The sequence below is a fragment of the Saccostrea cucullata genome, unplaced genomic scaffold, assembly GCF_032062105.1.
Source record: "Saccostrea cucullata isolate Sc308-1 unplaced genomic scaffold, CSIRO_AGI_Scuc_v1 ctg146, whole genome shotgun sequence".
NCBI classification, from domain to species: Eukaryota; Metazoa; Mollusca; class Bivalvia; order Ostreida; family Ostreidae; genus Saccostrea; species Saccostrea cuccullata.
This window is the reverse complement of record NW_026919274.1, coordinates 1,485,552-1,503,721: the sequence shown is the minus strand read 5'-3', so window position 1 is coordinate 1,503,721 and position 18,170 is coordinate 1,485,552. Positions and strand designations below refer to the sequence as shown.

General features: G+C 33.4%; 1 protein-coding gene and 1 long non-coding RNA gene across 3 annotated transcripts; one reads left to right on the top strand and one right to left on the bottom strand.

Moving 5' to 3' along the window:
• Positions 1–2,906: 2,906 nt before the first annotated feature.
• On the top strand, positions 2,907–9,511 carry LOC134228782 (uncharacterized). Of its 2 annotated transcripts, XR_009984073.1 has the most exons (5): positions 2,907–3,006; positions 3,435–3,502; positions 5,996–6,703; positions 7,158–7,904; positions 8,024–9,511. It is a non-coding gene; the product is annotated as an uncharacterized LOC134228782 (long non-coding RNA). The 2 variants fall into 2 exon arrangements; XR_009984071.1 differs by having other exon boundaries at positions 2,909–3,006; positions 7,158–9,511.
• Positions 5,967–8,540, bottom strand: LOC134228771 (uncharacterized). Its single transcript, XM_062710468.1, has 2 exons — positions 7,187–8,540; positions 5,967–6,668 (listed from the first exon to the last, which is right to left on the bottom strand). Exons 1-2 carry the CDS (start codon positions 8,528–8,530, stop codon positions 5,967–5,969), a joined length of 2,046 nt encoding a protein of 681 aa, XP_062566452.1. The 5' UTR covers positions 8,531–8,540.
• Positions 9,512–18,170: the final 8,659 nt, after the last annotated feature.

Sequence of the window (18,170 nt, the reverse complement as noted above, 5' to 3'; positions counted from 1 at the left end):
TTTGCAATAAGATTTTTTTTTCTTTTTCATTTTTTTTTATCAATCCTTTTGTACAAGACAATTTCATTAACAATTGTCTCATAATTCTTACATAAGGTCAACCTTGGTGAATTTTAGTTTACGATAAAAGGGGGGTGGTCCAATTACGACGGTCTCGGGAATGTCCTGATTTTTTACCGAAACGTGAAAGATTTAAGTGACAGTGACCTGATAATTTGTTGATAGTATCATTATGTGTGGCAAGTGCCCCTATCGTGTAGGGGTGATTGTCCTCTGTTCTATTTATTTTTCACTGATTCCTTAAATTTCACCTTGCCCTGATAATGTTGTTCTATTTTACAATACGAAGTACGATAGAGGGGGGAAAAAAAGATGAACACTCTATACATTGGTATCAATGAATGAAAAAAAAAGAATATCGTCCAACTCATTCACTTTATTACTAAGGATAATGCAAAATGTAATTAAAGCTGATGTATCTTCAAATAAAGTGCCGCGCCACAGCATGATACGCCCGTCAAAAAAATTACAATTTTCTTGAACAGTTTAGGTGCAAGAAAATCACATCAACCTTGATTCTAAGATTTCGATGATTTGTCATTTATCCATCCCCTGTGATGTAGGCATCAATTATAATAAATATTACATCACTGATAGATTTCTGTGCTGGTTGTGTTAGACCTTGTCAAATGCCCATCATCAAATTAGTCTTAACAACTTAATCTATACCAAATTAATTTTGAAAAAAAAGGCTGGCCATCAAATGACATATGTTATAAACTGACCAGCAGTTCTTCTGTCTAATCCCCAAAGGGCTGCTTAATCAGAGCGACTGAGATAGCTACCCTTCCTACATTGAACTCATTAATTAATCTTTAACTGGATGCTTGTCTACTCATTACTACCAAGAGATGAATGGGTCTGCACTATAATTTTTTTTAAACATATAAAATACTCTCAGATTTTTTTTTTTTTTGGTTGAGATTTAATGTCCGACAGATTTTAGTATGTAATTCATATGGACATGCTGATTCAACCCCACCCCATAAAATTAGTTTTTAAATTAATAATATCACATAATATCAGATTAGTCTATTATGCAATATCAAATTAGTTTTAATTACTTTTCATCAAATTCATTTCAAAACTTAAGCTAGTCAACAAGAGCTATTTTTAATCAAACAGGCTTACCATTTGCCCAATTCTCAAGGGATATAGATTACGCCAATGCTCTGTCAATAGCTCCTCGCACTCAAAACCCATTAATTTCTCTCTAATTTGACATGCAATTTTCTGTTATCAAAATTCTTCTTGACCAGTGCTTGATAATTACACTCATGGGAGACATGGGATTTCTCTAACATACATTATATTTGTTTTAGATTGCTGTCAAGTATATGCTTTAAAAAAATAAGTATTTTCTTGATTTAACACTTTTTTAATAAGAACAGTGCAATACTCTTACATTATTTGGGATGTGTAAATGAATAGTAAAAAGACACATTTTTTTTTAAAAATCCACTTAAAATAAAGGTCACAGTGACCTTGAAATAGGTCGCGACACACCTTCTACCTAAGATGCATAAACTGGCCAAGTTTGATGATTGTATGTCTTATGGTTTTCTAGTTATGGGCCGGAAAGGATATTTCCATATTTGGCTATAACTTCTTAATTAAAGGTCAGAGCGACCTACTTTTTGTGTGCGACACACCTTCTACCCAAGATGCATCAGATGACAAAGTTTGGTAATCCTAGGCCTAGTAGTATTAAAGTTATGAGCCGGAAACGAAAAAGCTAACAGACAGACGGACGGACACGAAGCCTATAACATAATACGTCCCGTCTTAAGACGGGCGTATAAAAAGAAGTTATTTTCATTAAACTCATATTGAAATATAAATCATAGACGTAGGATAAGTTAAATACTATTTTAAAGAAAAACTCCTATACTTCATGACTACAGGTATGTGTGCTATGTCTTTTTATCTTCTATATATAAGAAGATATTTCTTTCGGATGTTTTAACATTAATGTCTTTCGTCATAAATTCTCTAAAAAGCGCGTTATTTTTATTATTATTAAAGTACAAAATATACTCATAAAATTTACATAAATATTGCGTAAAAATGAACATTATAAAAAATATGTCAATTAATGACATACATCTTTAAAAAGTGTATGTATGATTCACAACCTATATTTCTTAATTAAGTGACCGATATTTTAGGTTTTGTAACCGATATTTCATTAAAGATGGTGTCATACAATATGAAAAGATTTCTTATTGGTTAGTATATTTTTGTGAGTTATACCAATAAAAAACAAATTCCTGATTTTGGAGGGAAAGAGGTAGAGCCATGTTTAGCTAAAATCTGCCTAATGTCAAACAATTATGAAGTTTTGTTATCTTATAAATAGACATTTTTTCTTTCTGAATATGCTTGTTTTAGGGTCAGTACTCTGTATTTATAGCGAAAACCGGTTTTTTTGTTAAGAACCTTTATTCCCAGAAATTGATAAAAATACGTTACGTAACCTAATGATATACACGCCATGAATCAGGTCGAAGCATTATACGTTTTAAATATGTAATAATTGTGGCATCGTGTTTACAGGATAATTGTCTAATTCATAATCATAAATTGGAAAGCTGGATGATAAAAAAAATAAGTCATACATATTCTTCTATTTAAAAAAACCCTGAAGACTCGGACCTGAACATACTGAGAAAGGGGGTATCTAAATATGCCCCCCCCCCCCCCCCGAAAAAAAGATGATGAAATTGATCTGACACATTTAATTACTACATGTAAACTTATTGTCTCTATTAATGAATCTATTATATATTGCGAAACTTCTTTTTGACACATGTTTTATAAGCCGAAAATCGAATATTTTTTGATCGACTGGAGAAAGGCTTGAGTCGGAGAATATTCGGGTCGGAAGACAGGAACCACATGGCCACATGATCATGGCACATGGTAAACACTAAAACAGAAACTCGAGTAAGTTAATGTAGTTTTTATATATATGTGGTAAATTATTTAATTTGCATGATGAAATAATAGTTTATATCTGTTTAAACTCTGTAATCAATGTAAAGATTTTGGAATGTCGGGAACAAAGTACAGATGTGTTCTCAGTTAATCCGAGATGCCTCTGCCTAACCTCCACTTTCACACTATGACGCAGGCAAGTTGAAAGGGCTTTATTAAGGGAGCAGAGGGGGCTCAGAGCAGTAGCCATGATATTTAAAATTGGAGATAGAAAATTTCAGCTAGTTGATGTCACTTAGACCATGCCATATTGGAAAGTTGGGGGTACATGTCAGACAAAAGAGTACGAGAAATCTCGAATTACTATGGAATATTAGAGTGGTAATCCTGCTAACATTATTTTGATCAACAATTTTAATAATTTATTCGCTTTTTAGGGAGAAAACAATAGGGCTTGCCTAGAAAAGAGGATTGGTTATCATTTCGGACTAAAAAGTCGGGATAGGTAGGTTGGCAGTGAACAAAAATGAACATTCTTAATTACAGTGCTTATGTAGTCCTGCTGTAAACTGCATTAATTAAGCAATGAATCATTATTTTTTGACAATTATAGTATCATAATTGCAACGGCACGTGCAAACAAATTGAGTAATGCATTAATGTGAATTATGAAAATATATTTACATTTGCAAATGTTTCCCTTTGTATAACACTATTCAAATCAATGTGTATCTATAACTGTATATATACAGTTTTCACCAAGAAGAAAAATCACCACAGGACAATCGGACAGACAACACATTGTCACAGGACCAAATGAATTTTCACTGGTCCAAAACTTTCATATAATGATCATAACAATGTTACTTCATAGCATATGAATCAATTAACAGAATGAATCATTAAACAAACATTAAAAGATTAACTGAAATTTTTCTTTTTTTTTTCCTGGTACTCATACTACTGTCCCATCAAAATATTTTAGGGACATCATGGCAGAAGTAAGTTTTAAACAATTACAATCAACAAAACGTTAATAATGTGTTTTGGTATTAATTAAAGCATCTAAATGATAAAATAGGAAATATATACCGGTAATTTAAAACCCAACAAAAACACACCTCTGACAAACAGACCGATTTTACAAGCTAGAGCATCGGACCAATAAGATTTTCATCTATTTTGTCCGAAGGACTGGTGCTTTTGGGATAGACTGTAAAACCGGTATGGGGTCAAGAGGTCATGGACGTGCGTATGGATAAACGTTCAACGTGATTTCTCAGTGACGTCGTAAAGGATCAACGCCCGTTAAGTGGATTACATACATGACATTTCACACATTAAAAGTCACAATCAGGCAAATATAAATTATGAAAAAAGTCACAAAAATATAAGTAATAAGGTATCATGACATTTTAAAACATCTATCAGGCTATAAATACAAGTTGATAAGAGATTTAATTCTGTATAAAGCCCTTTGGGCTTTATGGAATTTAATTTCATGACCAACCCGTATTTATATCCCGATAGATGTTTTAAAATGATACCTTATTTCTTAATTGTTTGCACACACCATTGCAGTTATGACACTATCTCTTTCAAAAAATTATGATTCATAATCATTGGTTATATTTACATTTTTAAACTGCAAATGTGATTTCTATTTCAGAAAGTATGTATTATCCTCTGTGTAAGGTACAATTAATGGATCAGCCAACGTAACAGGTTCTGGTCAATTGAGCGTGATATTTTGATTTTCAATTTTTCGGCGTTCATCGACTAGACATCAAACTAAAATGTATGCTTCAACCTCTTACCACCATGTCCATGTTATGGTGTTTTGAATGCAATAGATTTCCATTCACTTTGTATGCAAAAAAAAACCCAAAACATATATAATGTAAATATAAGCATTTAATAAGTTACTTGAATTTAAGGCCATATATATATATAAACAAAGTACAGAACTGGTTACAAATATTTGCTAATACATTTCTATCAATTATTTTTTTCATAAAACATTATAGTGACAGGGGTAAAGATTTCTTAATTTATTTTCCATAATAATTACTGAGTACACTTTGAATCAATGACTCAGATTTGAACACTTGGACCAAGTCATATAAAAATGAGAGTTATAAACAAATGCATCTAAATCCAATTTTTGGGGTGGTGTTAATCCATATTTAGTAATTAGTAAATTATAAATATTTAGGATAAAGTAGCAAGTAAATAATATTAAATTAAATAGTATTGGACTTCAAAATTAATACCACTTAACTAGTATTCAAAAAGGATTGAAATACAAATTAAGCAAAAGAACATCTCATTGTAAAAATTAAGGGCCAAGTACTCTCACAAGGGGAGATAATCAAGAAAAAAATAGGGTGGGTTCATTAAAAAATCTTCTCAAAAACCACTGGGCCAGAGAGCTGAAACTTTTGTGGAAGCATCCTGGGGTAGTGTAGATTCTAAATTGTTCAAATCATGACCCCACGGGGAAGGGCGGGGCCACAAAGGGGAATCCAAGTTTTACATAGAAATATATAGGAAAAATCTTTAAAAATCTTCTACTCAAGACCCAATGGGCCCAAAAAGCTGAAACTTGTGTGGAAGCATCCTGGGGTAGTGTAGATTTCAAATTGTCTAAATTATGATCATTAGGGTAGGGACTAGGGAGAGGTTGCAATATGTATTACAAGGGGGAAATCTGGTAAAGAACAAAATGGTCAAAGCTTCTCAGGTGAGTGATGTGGCCCATGGGCCTCTTGTCTGCAAATAGGTAGGTAGGTTTTTGAAAGATGGGTGGGTGCTAATTGCTAAACAGAAAAAAATCTTGAAATGGCCTGACTTTTTGTAAAACATAGCTATTAAAATATCAACAGCATCATAATATACAGCCCATGGGCCTCTTGTTTTTACAAGAATATTTTGAGCACAAAGAGTACTTGCAGTACATAACTTGTTTTTTATTCCTCTTTTTCACTTTCACTGCTAGAGGATTCATCAATGACTGCAGCATCCATCACAAAATCTGACCAGTTTTGGACACCGGGTATGGACTCGACATTATACTTGGCAAAACCGAGGTACCATATTACTGAAGCTATGTGAGAACAGACTCCAACTACACGAGCTCCTGCACGACATCTGCAGTACCAAGCTGTAATGTTGGACTCTGTGAACTGAATCCAGAGGAGGTACATCTTGGAGGAGATATGTCTGCTCTGAAGCTTGACCCGAATTAGTCCAGGAAACTCTTTATGTAGCAGTATGTTGACGTCACCATCTAGGTACTCCTGAACATAACTCGGGCAAAGCTTCAGCTGATAAACCCCACAAGTTAAGTTTCTGATTTCTTCCTCATCAAGTCTAGGAAATTCAAGAGATTCTGGAGCAGTGTCCCAGTTAACTGATCTTCTGTCCAAGGAATTTTCCTCTACAAATGTCTTGAGAGTGTTGATTTGAGTGTAAAGATGCCTCATTTTGGCTGCCAGGGCTATGTCATCATCAAGATTGCCAGACGATAGTGGTTTGTAATATTTGTTAGATATTGCACAAACAATTCGCACGTAATCGCCAATATAGGGCACTTGGTTGGTAGGAAGTGTATGGGCGAGATATTTCCAGTGTTTGATTCTCGAATTCGCAGCCTCCACTACCCAACGGATCTGCAAAAATAAATGAAGTGTGTAGTTTTGCACAGGTGAGTGAAAATATGTATGATCAGAGACATATTGTATAGGTATTGTCTCTCGCAATCTTTTGTCTGATTACCATTAATTATTCAAGTTATCTTAGTTTTCCCAGTCCCATTTAGTTTGAGATAGGAAGGTTTAACTGTAAATTATGTCAAGGTCATAGGGAAATCAAATATCGACTTTATCTAAAGAGAGACTCTGTACTTTCCAGATATATTGTACATTGTATTGATCTATAAAAAGACTTGTACATGTACAATTCAGACATACTAGTATTTTGTTGCCACTGTCAAATTATGACAAAATTTTTAAAACTTGTTTTGGTAAAAGAATATTATCCTTGATTATTTTGCCTTAATACATAAATACTTGTCATGTACTGTAATTTACATGCTAGCAAAACTTTTAACAACTTATATGACAACAAAATTACTTATACTGCTTAAATATCTTTTGTAGGAAACCCAACAGCAAAAAAAGCATGTTACCTTTGTGACTAGCCGGGAAGCATTAGCATCAAGATCTGACATCTGCTTATCACCTTTGCCTAGCAGACATGGCATCTGTGCCTTTATACCAAACTCCTCCAGCACTTCAATGGCATCCCTAAATCCCCGGTCCACGATAAAGACATCATCATCTTTAAACCAGTTTTTCATGTCTTCAACGTTGGTTTTCAGCATGTGGTTCAAAATGGATGCATCATTGTTTTTATAATCAGCCAAATAGGGGCCAACGACAGATAGAAAATAGCCATCAGTGGATACAACAACCATTGGTTTAAGAAGTGGCCTGCCCTTATGAGTGCTGTATGATCTTCGTTGAAATTGAAAATTACTGCTTTTTTGGATGTAGATGTAAGTGCCGTCCAAAACTACAATGACTTGTTGATTATTCATGTTGCCAAAAAGTTCTTGAGCTAGGGGTCGAGTATGGTTTGTAATGATCTCTTCACGGGAAATGTGTTGCAAGCCTAAGTTGTTTGGTACAAAATTTTTTAGTAAAGCAGAACGGACTGATTTCATGGCTCTGCGAAGTGATGATTTAGAGATTCCAAATATTGTGCTGAGGAGCTGGTAGGACATTCCAGATCTTAGCTTCAAGAGGAAAATACCAAGGGACATCCTGGAGCTCCTATTCTGTGTGTTTCTTACATCACCTGCTATGGCTTTGTGAAGATCATCAAAATTTTCTTTTGTGAGACTGGTGAGTGTGACATAATCACTGCTATTCATACTGGAAGAGTCAAAAGTGAATTTTGAAGAAGATTTCAAAGCATATTCTCTAATCTTTCTGATGAGTTCTAATATTGTTGTTCTGTTTAGTAATGAGGAGTCCAAGGTGTTGATATCTTGCAGCACTCCAGGAGTAAAATCCCCATCTTCAATATGTGAAGGGCAACATCTGCATCCTGGTGGAATGATTATTTCTCTGTTGAGGAAGGCATTAAATCTAGCTGATGGAGGCACAACCATAAGTTTGGGACCTGGACGCCTACAGACAAAACAGTATGCATGGGAAGACGCTGTCCTGTGGAGAGGCATAGATATGGATGGTGGACTTGACACAGCTGTTTTTTGTTGTTGATTATTTTGTTGTGTTGTTGCTTCTCTGCATGAAATTTTTTCACTTTTTGTTTGTTGCTGTTTATAGTATTTATGCCTACATTTGTTGCACAGGATGTCATTTGAACTTGCTTCTACGAGAAAGTTTCTTCTAAGAAAACGGCGCATTCCAACTGTTTCACATTTTTTTCGATCATTTGGTTTAGTCCTCTTTTTGCATAGGATGCAGGGATAATACTTATGGCTGTATTCGTCTTGTTTTTCCATTTTTTATGCTCTAAAAAAAGAAAGGAAAATTGTGTTTGAATTCAGTTTAAATTGTGAATTACAGCACATTTCAGGTTTTTTTTATGAGTATGGTTTTTATTCCTTTTGGTATTTTTATGTTTAAAAAAATATTTTACGGTTTAATTTGTTATTTTTTGTTAATAATGTTGTTAACAAATCAAGAATGCTCTTTATAGACCCTTTTCCTATGACATATTTTGCCTAAGAGTTATTCCCCTTACCCCCTTGTATGGCAACATTCCTAGATCCCTATATTATTCATCCAAGGTCAATTTGTTATACATTTGTTAAAGCCTCTATTTAATCCATAATTTTAAGATTGTAAATATTTTTCTCCATATATTTCTTGCATACATGTTTAAAATTGGCTGCTCAAAGAGGTAAATTCATTACTTTGCCCTACAAATGGTGGCTAAGGGGAATAACTCCTAGGCAAAATATGTCATAGGAAAAGGGTCTAATACAATGAACACTAAAGATTTTTATTAGGATGAGTTCTAAATTGTAAACAAAACTGATTTCCAAGGTCTTTTTAAAATTTTTAGATAAATTATTAAAATTTATTTTGCTAATATAAATTGATTCTACAGTTTATTCTGCAACACTGTATGAAATCAAATAAGCAAGAAAGTTAGTGCTTTCTATTTATTAATTCATCATTCGTATTTAACGGAAATGTTGATAAATGATTGATTTCTTCTGTTGCAGCTTGTGAAAATGTATGGAGAGTATGCCACTTTAATATAAAAAAAAAAAAAAAATGCTGCATGTCCGGGGAATCGAACCCGGGGCGCTGGATTGGGTGGCGGACACGCTACCCCTAGGCTACGGAGGCGTGTGGATTTGATTGATTTAGAAGAGGTACACTCTTTTGGTTTGGTTGTTTATATCGAATCGTTTGCTTCTATATATTCTGTAAAATTCTTTTTTCTTATGTTTATTAAAGTATTCATAAAAGATTTCATCTGTATTTATGTTTTGTGTTTGCAGTCAGGTTATCTACGCTACATGCTATCATGACTGAGGAGGCGGAGCGTAGAACTATAAATAACCCTGTATCAAGCTACATGTAAACAAAATATACATGCGGCTCAATATGTTGTCAGAATGTGTTAACGTTATATTCTAATATTGTTTTTTTTCCCAGAAAAATGGAAAGACTTATAAAGTATTTATAGACATGCGTAATCTTCACCACAGGATTAATAGAAAAAAAAAAAACATTTGTGCGCAGTCGTCTGCGAGCGAGGTTTGGATCATAAACAGAAACATTACATGTATATGCAAATACAATATTTGTTGCTATAATAGTTAAAAAAATATTCTTACCTTACAAAACTTGTCTTGATTCACTTCCTTGTAACATATTGGAACGCAAAGACACGTACGCTGATTGTAAATATCATTTAGTACAGTTGATACATGTATTCTACATGTGCATGTAGATCATAGCATAGGCTCATACGTAAGTTGCAGACGTAAAACAAGAATTTTTTATCATATTTTTTTAAAATTTATTGAAACATCAGGAAATATTAAATAATGAACACATCAAAATTTTCAACTAGATTTTTTTTAATTTAATAAATGGTTTATTTTGAATTATGGTTCAAACGGTACCTGGTGAAAATGGCACCTAGTGAAAACGGCACTTGGATTATGCAAAACGGCACTTGGTGAAAATGGCACTTAGTGAAAACAGCACTTGGTCAAAATGGCACTTATAGAAAAAAGTATATATGCAATGATAATTTGATATATATATATTGATATATTTATGTGTGTGAGTATATATAAAGATAATATTATTTTTTTTTCCTGAGAGGGTCCATTTTTTCCAGGAAAACAATTAATTCATGTAAACACTGTAATAATGTTTTATGAAATCTCAGTGATATATATATGATTAAATTCTGTAAGAACCTATGCATATACATACTTTTCTCCACAGATTCATACATTTAAATACCAAATTTGAAATGATTTTTTCTCATTTTATTCCTTGAAATATTTGTATCTTCATCTTTTAGTCTCCTTTTTTTAATTAATGATATAACAGCTTGTTTTTTTTAATATAACGTTATTTTCAAGACAAGATTATAAAAAAATAACAGCATCATGTTATCATCTATAGAAATTATCATTTGTATCAATATCAACATCAAACTGTATCATCTTAATATTTAATCAATTATTAGATATAAATAAACTGATATTCTTCAATTAAAAAAAAAGAAAAAAAAAAGATTTTGTTCTTCTATGTACAGGTTTCATATTGTAAAAAACTTAATAGTAAATGTTATATGGCTATTCAGATTTTATGTACAGTTTAGAGAGGAATATCTAACTTTTCCTAACTTATGTACAATCCTTTTGACACATTGTCAAGAAATACACAATAGTAACCGATTGCAAATTGACGATCAGCAGATTATTGAAAGAGAGGTGTGAAATGGTCTTTTGTTTCTTATTCCTACAAGTGTATTCTAAGTAAACATACTCAACTGGCTTCTAATTAGTCAGCTGTGACTGGCACCCCCCAAAACAGAGTGACACATACATATTTGCAATACTATTAATTTTTAAATTTCAAAGGATCATAATAATATAATTTGGATTTGATCTCTTTTGTAGAAAATAATAGACATATAATTTAAAGAAGAAGTGCATTTAAAAAATCTAACCACTGTACAAAAGTATAATAATTTTCAAATAAATTAGTCTATTTTTTCTTAAAATGTTTTTTAAAAACATTTTTCTCAATAATAATATACATATTTATTACTATAAATGAAATATAAAGATCCGTTTTCTGTTTAAACAATATCAAATTCTCAAAATAAAAAAAGTGCCGTTTTGACTTTTCTAAAGTGCCGTTTTGACTATTCTCAAGTGCCGTTTTGCATATTTCCTAAGTGCCGTTTTCACCAGGTGCCATTTTAACTTGTACCCTTTATTTTTGTGGAAACGCTGTAGAAATGTAACGGAATGGGAAAATCCGGATTAACAATGAGACGTACTCTTCTAAATTTCACCCACAGCACACCCCACGATCCAAATATTTTCATGTGGAAAAATTAGAGCTTGTGTAGTCTTTTAATTATATGCAAATACTTTTTGGATCGAGGGTTGTGCTCATACTTAAAAAAATGGCACAACTGATTCAAAGTGGCGATTTTTGACGAAAACGTGACCAGTTTCGGTTTTCTTTGTTACAGTATTCTGTTGTTTGAAACACTGGCGGGAAAATAGTGCCTAAACTGGAAAATATAAAGTTTAGACTGTGTGAATAACGCACTGGATCTATGTATCGTCCATCTTTAAATTCCCACAAAACACAGGGCCAAATATGCTAAACATGGCTCTACCTCTTTGACTGTTAAAACACCCCCCTCCCTCCCAGCCATTCAAGTTAAACATGCAAGACAGCTCTAAACAACAATTGCTGCTTAATTTCTACGCTACAATAGGTTGATTAATATCGAGAACTGAGCGAAGGAATTATTCTTTGGCATTTTTAAATGCCCGTTTTTCAGATGATTAGGTCGAATTTTCTCTAACTTAGAACAGTGAAGCCACCCCTGGACTTCCGGTACAAGGACTGTCCTCAATGCATATGATACAATGAAGCGCATTGAAGTGGTAAAATTTTCCGTTCGAATGGAACGTTTTGAGCTATATTTAGAGTGTTTATTGTCATCTTTTGACACGCCCATTTCTTTAGAAATTGATAAAACGGTCAAGTTGTTTCTTCAAATACCTGTATAACAGGTTTTCCATAAATATAATAGCCAATCAAATTGAGGATCTAAATAAACACCGAGTAAACACGTGTTCGACCAAAACATGTGTTGTGGTAACTTCAATAGACATGATAAGTTCAAAAATATGTACATATGCATTGCAATTTGTGTTTAACAGAAGCGGGGAGTATCTAACTCCCTCTTCTATTTTTTTTAAAAGCTCCATTTCAGTGTAACTCATGATGCTTGTCGCGAAGAATGGGATGTCCTAAAACTACGACGAATATTACTTTCTCGTTTCTAAAAATATGGGCGTGTCATTATGTTATAATTGACCTTCAAAACATGACTCAGAACTTTTCATCCAAACGGAGAATTTTACCACTTCAATGCGCTTCATTGTACGTAAGACCCATTTGAGGCGTAATGTAGAGAAATTTCGCATCAGCAACTCTCCATCAGCTTTACATTGAAATTTTCCAGCTAGAGCAATGGAAATGCGTACATAAGCTATTTTCAAGTAGCCCTAGCCTCGTTACGGGAAACGAAAGGAGAGTTTATTTTCCTGAAATATTGCTGCATTACTTATGATGAACAGTAAAAAACTCTTAAAACTCCATAATATTGCCAAATGTTTTGTTGAACATGCAATTTTTGATTTATGTTAAGCAGACTCAAACTTGACTTCCGGTTATGGTATGGAAATCATTCAACCGTTAAATTTCCGATGTTTACCAAATTGAAGACATTCATAATTTTAAGATACAAAATTCTCTACTTTACATAATTATTTCCCCCTAAATTACGGTGTTGCGTTTCTTTTGCGTGTCAGTATATTTGATATCGCTTATCTTCCAGGCGTGGGTTAGTGGAATTCCAATTTTTTTTAAAAGATAACTCTTAAAGGATATTATAACCATGGCATTTAAAACCCATCCCAAACAACGCTAAAACATCTCGTTTTTTTACACGCACAATGAAGCGCATTGAAATGGTAAAATTTCCGGTTTGAATGGAACGTTTTGAGCTATCTTTAGAGCATTGATTGTCATATAATGACCCTATTTCTTTAGAAAGGAAAAATCGGTGAAATGGTTCATTCCAATACCTGTAGAACAGGTTTTCTTTAAATATAATAGCCAATCAAATTGACGGTCTCCATAAACATACAATGAAGCGCATTGAAGTGGTAAAATTTTTCGTTCGAATGGAACGTTTTGAGCTATATTTAGAGTGTTTATTGTCATCTTTTGACACGCCCATTTCTTTAGAAATTGATAAAACGGTCAAGTTGTTTCTTCAAATACCTGTAGAACAGGTTTTCCATAAATATAATAGCCAATCAAATTGAGGATCTAAATAAACACCGAGTAAACACGTGTTCGACCAAAACATGTGTTGTGGTAACTTCAATAGACATGATAAGTTCAAAAATATGTACATATTCATTGCAATTTGTGTTTAACAGAAGCGGGGAGTATCTAACTCCCTCTTCTATTTTTTTTAAAGCTCCATTTCAGTGTAACTCATGATGCTTGTCGCGAAGAATGGGATGTCCTAAAACTACGACGAATATTACTTTCTCGTTTCTAAAAATATGGGCGTGTCATTATGTTATAATTGACCTTCAAAACATGACTCAGAACTTTTCATCCAAACGGAGAATTTTACCACTTCAATGCGCTTCATTGTACGTAAGACCCATTTGAGGCGTAATGTAGAGAAATTTCGCATCAGCAACTCTCCATCAGCTTTACATTGAAATTTTCCAGCTAGAGCAATGGAAATGCGTACATAAGCTATTTTCAAGTAGCCCTAGCCTCGTTACGGGAAACGAAAGGAGAGTTTATTTTCCTGAAATATTGCTGCATTACTTATGATGAACAGTAAAAAACTCTTAAAACTCCATAATATTGCCAAATGTTTTGTAGAACATGCAATTTTTGATTTATGTTAAGCAGACTCAAACTTGACTTCCGGTTATGGTATGGAAATCGTTCAACCGTTAAATTTCCGATGTTTACCAAATTGAAGACATTCATAATTTTAAGATACAAAATTCTCTACTTTACATAATTATTTCCCCCTAAATTACGGTGTTGCGTTTCTTTTGCGTGTCAGTATATTTGATATCGCTTATCTTCCAGGCGTGGGTTAGTGGAATTCCAATTTTTTTTAAAAGATAACTCTTAAAGGATATTATAACCATGGCATTTAAAACCCATCCCAAACAACGCTAAAACATCTCGTTTTTTTACACGCACAATGAAGCGCATTGAAATGGTAAAATTTCCGGTTTGAATGGAACGTTTTGAGCTATCTTTAGAGCATTGATTGTCATATAATGACCCTATTTCTTTAGAAAGGAAAAATCGGTGAAATGGTTCATTCCAATACCTGTAGAACAGGTTTTCTTTAAATATAATAGCCAATCAAATTGACGGTCTCCATAAACATACAATGAAGCGCATTGAAGTGGTAAAATTTTCCGTTCGAATGGAACGTTTTGAGCTATATTTAGAGTGTTTATTGTCATCTTTTGACACGCCCATTTCTTTAGAAATTGATAAAACGGTCAAGTTGTTTCTTCAAATACCTGTAGAACAGGTTTTCCATAAATATAATAGCCAATCAAATTGAGGATCTAAATAAACACCGAGTAAACACGTGTTCGACCAAAACATGTGTTGTGGTAACTTCAGTAGACATGATAAGTTCAAAAATATGTACATATTCATTGCAATTTGTGTTTAACAGAAGCGGGGAGTATCTAACTCCCTCTTCTATTTTTTTTTAAAGCTCCATTTCAGTGTAACTCATGATGCTTGTCGCGAAGAATGGGATGTCCTAAAACTACGACGAATATTACTTTCTCGTTTCTAAAAATATGGGCGTGTCATTATGTTATAATTGACCTTCAAAACATGACTCAGAACTTTTCATCCAAACGGAGAATTTTACCACTTCAATGCGCTTCATTGTACGTAAGACCCATTTGAGGCGTAATGTAGAGAAATTTCGCATCAGCAACTCTCCATCAGCTTTACATTGAAATTTTCCAGCTAGAGCAATGGAAATGCGTACATAAGCTATTTTCAAGTAGCCCTAGCCTCGTTACGGGAAACGAAAGGAGAGTTTATTTTCCTGAAATATTGCTGCATTACTTATGATGAACAGTAAAAAACTCTTAAAACTCCATAATATTGCCAAATGTTTTGTTAAACATGCAATTTTTGATTTATGTTAAGCAGACTCAAACTTGACTTCCGGTTATGGTATGGAAATCGTTCAACCGTTAAATTTCCGATGTTTACCAAATTGAAGACATTCATAATTTTAAGATACAAAATTCTCTACTTTACATAATTATTTCCCCCTAAATTACGGTGTTGCGTTTCTTTTGCGTGTCAGTATATTTGATATCGCTTATCTTCCAGGCGTGGGTTAGTGGAATTCCAATTTTTTTTAAAAGATAACTCTTAAAGGATATTATAACCATGGCATTTAAAACCCATCCCAAACAACGCTAAAACATCTCGTTTTTTTACACGCACAATGAAGCGCATTGAAATGGTAAAATTTCCGGTTTGAATGGAACGTTTTGAGCTATCTTTAGAGCATTGATTGTCATATAATGACCCTATTTCTTTAGAAAGGAAAAATCGGTGAAATGGTTCATTCCAATACCTGTAGAACAGGTTTTCTTTAAATATAATAGCCAATCAAATTGACGGTCTCCATAAACATACAATGAAGCGCATTGAAGTGGTAAAATTTTCTGTTTGGACGGAATGTTTGAGCTACCTTTAGACACGCAAATTTCTTTAGAAAGGAAAATTCGGTCAAATGATTCAATCGAATACCTGTAGAACAGGTATTTTATAAATATAATAGCCAATGAAATTGACGGTCTACATAAACACCGAGTAAGCACGTGTTCGACCGATACATGTGTTATAGTAACTCCAATCAGCATGATAAAATCATAAAATGAACAAAACTGTTGCAATGCGTGTTTTACTTAAGCGGGATCTTTATACATAGCTCTTTCTTATTTAAAAATCTTCATTTCAGTGTAACTCGTGTTGCTTGTCTCGGAAAGTGTAGTGTACTAAAACACTACGAGGAATATTGCTTTCTCGTTTCTTAAGAAATGGGCGGGTCGTTATGTTATAATGGACGTTCAAAACATGACTCAGAACGTTTCGTCCAAATGGAAAATTTTACCACTTCAATGCGCTTCATTGTAGAGTAAGCGTGTGTTCGACCAATACATGTGTTATGGAAACTCCAATATGAAAACATGATAAATTCATAATTATGTACAAATTCGTTGCAATACAGTGTTTTACAGAAGCTGGAAGGCTCTTAATCTCTCTGACTTATAACTTTAAAAATCTCAATTACGGTGTAAGTCATGTTACTTGTCGCAAAGAGTGGGGTGTCCCACTGAAATGGAGCTTTAAAAAGATTAGTAGGGAGAGTTAGAGACTCCCCGCTTCTGTAAAACTCAAATTGCAACGAATATTTGCATAATTTTGAATTTATCATGTCTATTGAAATTACCAGAACACATATGTTTCGGTCGAACACGTGCTTACTCGGTGTCTATTTAGACTGTCAATTTGATTGGCTATTATATTTATGGAAAACCTGTTCTACAGGTTGATTGATTGAATATTTTTTAACGCCGAGTCGGCAATTTTTCAGCCATGTTTCGGCGGAAGGTACTCGAAGAAACAAATTGACCGTTTTATCTATTTCTTAAGTAGTGGGCGTGTCATCCCATGACAAACAACGTTCTAAAGATAGCTCAAAACGTTCCATTCAAACAGACAATTTTACCATTTCAGTGCGCTTCATTGTAAATGGAGATTTGAATGCATATTAATTTATGAAAAAGGAAATTATCAAACAGACATGCAACTCAAGCTTGTTTATTTGGGAGACTAAAAGCTTTAAGAATGCTTGGCACAACCAAAAAAATGATGCATGTGTTGATATAAAATATTTTAGACTGATTTTGAAATGACAAAACAATTAACAATTTACAGAATATAAAGTCATTGAACGTTTTCATTAGTGCTTAAATATACAACTTTGTATCCTAATCTATGTAGTTCTATACAAAATTTTGCACATGTTTCTCACAAAAATCCTAACCACTTACCTAGAAAATATCAATCAGGTAACCTATTTTAAAATCAATCCGCCATTTCTTTAGCTGCAAACACAAATTCCCCTTTGAAAAAAGTTGTGCTGCACGAGGATTTGAACGGATTATATATTACTTCAATTTCTGTGCTCCATATGTTAAGAACAAGCATTTAATGCTAATACAAATGTAACAGGAATATGGATAAAGTCTGATTTTTCCTCTGATGACAGATTTTGTTAATAGAGATGTTTCTGAATATGAAAATCCGAATCTGAAAAAAATGAATATGAAACGAATCTGAATCGGAGGGATTCCGATCCCGATTTGAAAATAGACGTATTTCTAAATCATACACCGAGAATACGATTACTGATGTTTTGTCTTTGGTATAACCTGTAAAAAAAACATTTGTGTTTGTAACCCCCCCACACACACACACACACACATACATGTACATCAACAAATATCCTGCAAGAAATATGTTCATGATTTTAATCGTATTACTAAATGGATGTAACAAAGTAAAAAATCTATGAGTCTATCAAGTTAGCTAGATTTTTTCTCATGGGCTAGGGAGTGTGTTTGAAGTGTCAAAGGTGAACCAGTCGGAGGGGGGGGGGTCATATTAATAAACTCCGCAAAATTACAGTTTGTCTTAATAAAATAACTTTGTAGAGTTTTACTCTCATTAAGAATTAGCTCCGAGACTGTAGTTGCA